The following is a 7,038-nucleotide window of genomic DNA, read 5'->3' as shown; positions in this document are numbered from 1 at the left end:
ATACTATCTATATTATCTATTTTTTAAACTATGCAAAATCTTGCAAAATTTTCTTTTAAACCTTTTTCTCTCACCGGCAATAATTTTCTAACTTGGTCCTTGGATGTAGAAATGCATCTGGTTTCAATGGGCCTTGTTCATACAATTGCCAGTGAAAATACGGCTACAAGCCAAGATCGGGCTAAGGCTATTATTTTCATCCGTCATCATTTAGACATTCCTCTACAGTCTGAATATTTGACGATGAAAGATCCACTTGATTTGTGGAATGAATTGAGGGAGAGATTTGGGCACTTGAAATATATCACTCTCCCCAAAGCCCGACATGATTGGCCTAACCTGCGATTGCAGGATTTTAAAACTGTTACAGAGTATAACTCTGCTATCCATCAGATTACATCCCAGTTAAAACTCTGCGGAGAAAATGTTACTGAGAATGATAAATTGGAGAAGACTCTCTCTACCTTTCATGCTTCGAATGTTGTGCTGCAACAGCAGTATCGTGAGAAAAACTTTCAAAAGTACTCACAGCTCATTGCATGTCTTTTATTAGCTGAGCAAAATAATGAGTTATTGATGAAAAATCATCATTCCTGGCCCACTGGTTCCAGTCCGTTCCCTGAAGCGAACGTGACATTTTCTGAACGAGGCCGAGGACATGGTAGAGGCCGTGGACGTGGTCGCGGTCGTGAGAGTCAACGCGGTCGATATACCCCTTACAATCGCCGCAGTTTTGACGTTAACAGGATGCACAATAAACCCCAACATGGGGATATAGCCGAAAAGGCTAAACAGGGAAAAAGGAAAATCGGCATTTGTAACCGGTGTGGCATTGAAGGCCATTGGGCCAATACCTGCAGAACAGCCAAACACCTAGCCGATCTTTATCAAGCCTCACTGCAGAAAAAGGGGAAGGAGGTCGAGACTAATCACGTTGATAACGATGACGACCCCGATGATGATCTTTTGGATTACGACACAACGCATCTTGATATAGCGGATTTTGTCGTAGATCCAGTAAACCCCCAGTGACAGACATATTATGTCATTTTACATTATTTTTTGTAATATTTAAATTATTGCATACTACCTTTTTGTAATACATTTTGTAATACTTATATCTGTCTCTATTAATACTGCGTTTATTTATATTTGAAGGTTAAATGGATGCCAAACATAATGATGCAAATATGTGTTTCATTGACAGTGCAATGACACATACTATATTGAAACACGAAAAATATTTCTCCCATTTGAAAAGGGAAAAAATGAATGTCAATACAATAAGTGGCAATGCGAAATTAATTGAAGGCTCTAAAGAAGCCATTATATTTCTCCCCGCGGGGATGAAAATTGTGATACAGTATGCGCTGTTGGCCACTAAAGCTCGAAAAAATTTACTGAGCTTTCAGGATATTCGGAAAAATGGTTATCACATTGAAACTATGAGTGATACCGATGGTGAATTTTTATTGATCACCAATATCATTGATAAAAGGAAATGCATCATTGAGAGATTACCATCACTCTATACTGGCTTATATTATGCCAGATTAGGTGTTGTTGAAACACACCTCACGGTAGATCAAAAGACTACCGATTTTCAAATATAGCATGATCGCCTTGGGCATCCTGACAGTATAATGATGAGGCGAATAATTGAGAATTCGCATGGCCATTCATTAAAAGGTCAAAAATGTTAAACTCAACTGAGTTAACATGTGTTGCCTGCACTCAGGGAAAATTGATAACCAGGCCATCGCCAGCTAAAGTAGGTATTGAATCACCTATATTTTTGGAAAGAATACACGGGGATATATGTGGACCAATAGACCCACCGTGTGGGCCATTTAAATATTTTATGGTGCTTATTGATGCATCTACCAGATGGTCACATGTCTGTTTATTATCTACTCGCAATGTGGCATTTGCGAGATTGCTTGCCCAAATCATTAAATTACGGGCATAATTCCCCGATAATCCAATTAAGACTATACGTCTGGATAATGCTGGCGAATATACATCGAATGCATTTGATGATTATTGCATGTTGATTGGAATTAATGTAGAGCACCTAGTTGCTCATGTTCATACACAAAATGGCCTGGCAGAATCACTTATTAAAAGATTGCAATTGATTTCTAGACCATTATTGATGAGGTCTATGTTGCTCGTTTCAACTTGGGGGCATGCAATCTTACATGCAGGAACACTTATAAGAATGAGGCCGACAAGCTATCATAGCTATTCCCCAATGCAGTTAGTATTTGGTCACGAACCAAAATATCTCATCTACGTATTTTTGGGTGTGCTGTTTATGTTCCTATACCACCCCCCAAACGTACAAAAATGGGTCCTCAATGTAGATTGGACATTTATGTTGGATATGAATCGCCGTCAATTATAAAATGTTGGAACCGTAAAGAGACAGTTATTGATAATACCTTCGCATACAGTTTAGCACTTGATATAATGGAAGAAAATGAGGATGCAAAGCCAAAATCGGTTTATGAATGTCGGCAAAGAAATGACTGGCCAAAATGGGAACATGCGATTCAATCAGAGCTTTATTCATTAAACAAAAGAGAGGTCTTCGGACCAATTGTTCAAACACCAGATAATATAAAACCAGTTGGATACAAATGGGTGTTTGTACGAAAAAGAAATGAGCATAATGAAATTGTGAAATATAAAGCCCGTCTTGTAGCTCAGGGATTCTCACAAGGCTTGGAGTAGATTTTGATGAAACGTACTCTCTAGTTGTTGATGGAATAACATTTAGATACCTTGTGAGCCTAGCAGTGCGAGAAAAGCTCGATATGCGCCTTTTATACGTAGTTACTGCATATCTTTTCGGCTCCTTGGATACTGATATTTATATGAAAGTTCCTGAGGGATTCAATATGCCTGAAGCATACAAATTAAACCCAAGGGAATCATATTCCATCAAATTGAAAAAGTCATTCTATGGACTTAAACAATCAGGGCGAATGTGGTATAACCGTCCGAGCGAATGTTTAATAAAAGAAGGTTATACTAATGATTCAATATGCCCATGCGTCTTTATAAAGAAAAATGGATCAAATTTTGTAATTATTGCTATATATGTTGATGATCTCAATTTAATTGGAACTCCTGAAGAGATCCAAATTGCAGTTGAATATCTAAAGAAAGAATTTGAGATCAAAGATTTTGAAAAGACAAAATATTGTCTGGGATTACAAGTGGATCATGTGAACAACGGAATATTTATCCATCAATCAACATATACCCAAAAAGTATTAAAACAGTTTTACATGGATAAATCTCACTCTCTGACTACACCAATGGTGGTCAGATCCCTTGATCCCAGTAAAGATCCATTTAGGCCAAGAGAAGAAAATGAAGAAATACTTGGCCCCGAGGTACCATATCTCAGCGCTACTAGCGCACTAATGTACCTTGCAAATTGTACCAGGCCAGATATATCTTTTTCAGTAAATCTACTGGCCAGGTTTAGCGCATCTCCCACAAAGCGCCATTGGAATGGTATCAAGCACATTTTTCGTTATCTTCAGGGGACTCATGACCTCGGTTTATTTTATTCGAGTGAATCTCGAAATGAATTAACTGGTTATGCTGATGCTGGTTATCTGTCTGATCCACTCAAAGAAAAATCTCAAACTGGCTATTTATTTACTTGTGGTGGAACCGCAATCTCTTGGAGATCTGCTAAACAGACAATAACAGCTACTTCTTCAAACCATGATGAGGTTTTAGCAATTCACAAAGCCAGTCGTGAATGCGTTTGGTTGAGGTCCATGACTCACCATATTCAGAAGAATTGTGGCTTGATTACCGATGATATATTACCTCCTACAATATTATTTGAAGATAATGCAGCTTGTATAACTCAATTAAAGGGAGGATATATTAAAGGCGATCGGACAAAGCACATATCTCCGAAATTCTTTTTCACTCACAATCTTCAGAAAAGTGGTGAAATTGATGTGCAACAAATTCGATCGTCTGAAAATTTTGCAGATTTATTTACGAAGGCGATACCGACTGCAACATTCAACAAACTGGTGCAAGGAATTGAAATGCGTCGGACAAAAGACATCAAATAAAGTCCAGAACATGGGGAGCGTATTAATACAAGAATGATGTACTCTTTTTCCTTCACTATGATTTTTTCCCACAGGGTTTTTTCATAGTAAGGTTTTAACGAGGCACATTCTTTATATAAAAGTATCCAAGGGGGAATGTTACGAAATACATACGTAGTTACACGAAGTAACTACGTAGCATATGTATGTTTTTCCTTCATATCGAAGTTTCTGCCTATAAATACGACGATGTAATATTTAATGAATACACAATTTCGCATTCAATTCTATCACATTTGTTTTACAACATTTGCATATATTATTATATTATATATATACACACATGGACTTATAATATTTGATATATATATACTTACTAATATTATATTATATTATTATTATATAACAAAAACCCGTTGGTTGACACCCCAAACAATTTTTTACAATATTCACTACTATATTCCCAAAGTTTTCCCCCTAAATCAATTGAGTTTTGTTTGACTCACAAATCCCAATATTTGTGCACATCACTTCAATGAGTCTTTTCCTTCGTCTTCTCTCTCTCTTGTGTATATATATACCTATGTGTATAGATTCATACTACACATATATTTATATATATATATTTACACTTATTATATGAGGTATATTTTATACACACGTATATATATATATTTAACAAGGGTACTATATAAAAATAATTACTTTTTATTTTATAAAAAAAAAAAATTCTGTAGTCTGGAGTTGTTATCAAGTTGGATTGAACAAAATTTTAAGTGTTCGTGTTCGTTCGTTAACATTCGCAAATGCGGCTCGTGTTCGTTTGTTAAGCTTTCGAGTTCGTTCCCAGTGTTCGAGCTCAGCTCATTAAGAATATTTATTGTTTGAGCTCGTGTTCATATTTGACTCGATTAAGCTCATTTGAGCTCGTTTGTCTTACTTTTTAAAATTTATATATAAATTAATAAGAAAATTTGAAATTATTTTATTTATTTATTTTAAATTGATATTTTATTTATTTATAAATTATAATTTTATATGTATATATAATATTTATAACAAATGTATTATTTTAACGAACGTTCGCGAATAATGCTCGGGCTCGTTCGTTAATCAAACGAGCATGTTTATGTTGTTGGGCTTTGACTCATTAATATTTGTGAACGAGCTTTAACTGAGCTGAACCGAGTCGAATTCACGAACGAACACGAACACTTAAAATTTATTTGGTTAATTTTTTATTGATATATGTTTTTCAATAAATTTATAATTTTAAATAAATTTATTATAATAAATTTATTTATAATAAAAAATTTATGAGACAATATATATATAAATAAAATAATAATATTATTTTTTTCAATTTTGTATTTATTCATAACAAAATTAAATATTTTACATATAAATAAAAATTATTTCAATTACTTTAAATTTATAAAAATAAATTCATAGCTTAGTAGAAGAAAATATATTAACATAACTAATAAATAAGTATAACAAAAATATATTAATGTATGTGTGTGAATGAGAAATAATATATAAGGGTAAGTTAGAAATAATAAGAAATAGAATCAAAATGTTGGGTATGTTATACGATGCACATACGTACACAATACATACATGTTGTGTGGATGCAACGCATAGTGTAATTTCATTAGCTATATAAATGATTTGTTTTCTTTCATTAAAAAAAGCAGCGTAATTGCTATTTTGTCAAACTAGCACACTCAACTTCATTTTGGATTGTCTTTTTCTTTCTCACTGTAATTCTCCAACATCAATCATAAATACCATCTTACATACATATATAAATATATATATATATATTAAATACTAACATATAATATTACTACATCTACCGCATAGACATATATATATATACACTAATTATATTATAATAAAAATAACATACAAAATAGTGATTAACAGTAGGGATAATTAATATTCCTATTCGTTATTCCTATATTAATATTTACAACAGGGTATACAATGTTTCTATAAGTTAGTTTTTAGGGTCTAAAATAATTCTTTCAAAAAGTTTTAATTTATCAAATACTTAAAATAACTATTTAAATAGCTAAAAGATAAGCTCACATAAAAAAAATTCATTATTTTTATATTTCTTACATAATTTCTTATACCTCACGTAAAAAAAAAAAAAAAGAAAAATTCCAACAATTTCACAAAACAAACACCCCCCAAAATTGCAGGTGTGTTGCACAGCTTCAAAATAAATATAAAATGGAGGGTTGATTTACCACACTAAATTTGAGAAAAATAAATTCACTCAATAAAATAAAATATAAAATGGTTTACCAAATATAATTAAACTCTGGTATATACATGAATTTTTCTGCTCGGGATATAAAATTTGTTTATCGACTACAAATCAAGTTCATTGACTAGTTGGTTAGATTGATTATAGTTGATGTACACGCGTTCACAACCAACATTTTCTTACTTTGTCGAGAGCTAAAGTACGACCGTTAGATATTTCCCAAATCGTGTGAGAATCCTAGGTACGACTGTAGTTTTACTGACTTGACATCTTTAAGTACTAGAAATACCCAATTCAATTTAACAAAATTTCTGCGCAGATTTAATTTAACAAATTTTCTGCGCAGATTTGTTCAAAACTGATTCTAACTTTCCCTAGAGTATTCATCTAAGTTGCTACACCAATTGGAAAATTACACAATTACGGGTGTCAATCTCCAATTTAACTACAAAATCTCAAATCAATACGTCCGCAATAATCAATTTAAGATTTATAAACTCGTAAATTAGAAGAATTAGAAATATCCAATATCAATAAACATCAAATTTAACCAAAACCAAGTCTAGCAAATTCAATCCCAAATATCAATTCACACATATGTTAGAAATGAAATTACTCGCAATCCATAAAAATTGAAAATATAAAACAAATCAAAGAGTTCATCATGCCTTT

The 7,038-nt window shown here is 32.8% G+C and overlaps 1 protein-coding gene across 1 annotated transcript; it reads left to right on the top strand.

Moving 5' to 3' along the window:
• The first annotated feature begins 576 nt into the window (after window positions 1-576).
• LOC127250851 (uncharacterized) lies at window positions 577-1,032 on the top strand. Its single transcript, XM_051274278.1, has one exon. The coding sequence runs from the start codon at window positions 577-579 to the stop codon at window positions 1,030-1,032; it is 456 nt and encodes a 151-aa protein (XP_051130235.1).
• Window positions 1,033-7,038: the final 6,006 nt, after the last annotated feature.

The sequence above is a fragment of the Andrographis paniculata genome, unplaced genomic scaffold (assembly GCF_009805555.1).
Source record: "Andrographis paniculata isolate CXL003 unplaced genomic scaffold, ASM980555v1 Contig38END, whole genome shotgun sequence".
NCBI lineage: Eukaryota > Viridiplantae > Streptophyta > Magnoliopsida > Lamiales > Acanthaceae > Andrographis > Andrographis paniculata.
This window is presented reverse-complemented; position numbering and strand designations above follow the sequence as displayed.

Bases quoted from the DNA above. Each gene is read 5' to 3' on its own strand.
- LOC127250851 (XM_051274278.1), top strand. From the start codon at position 577: ATGAAAAATCATCATTCCTGGCCCACTGGTTCCAGTCCGTTCCCTGAA.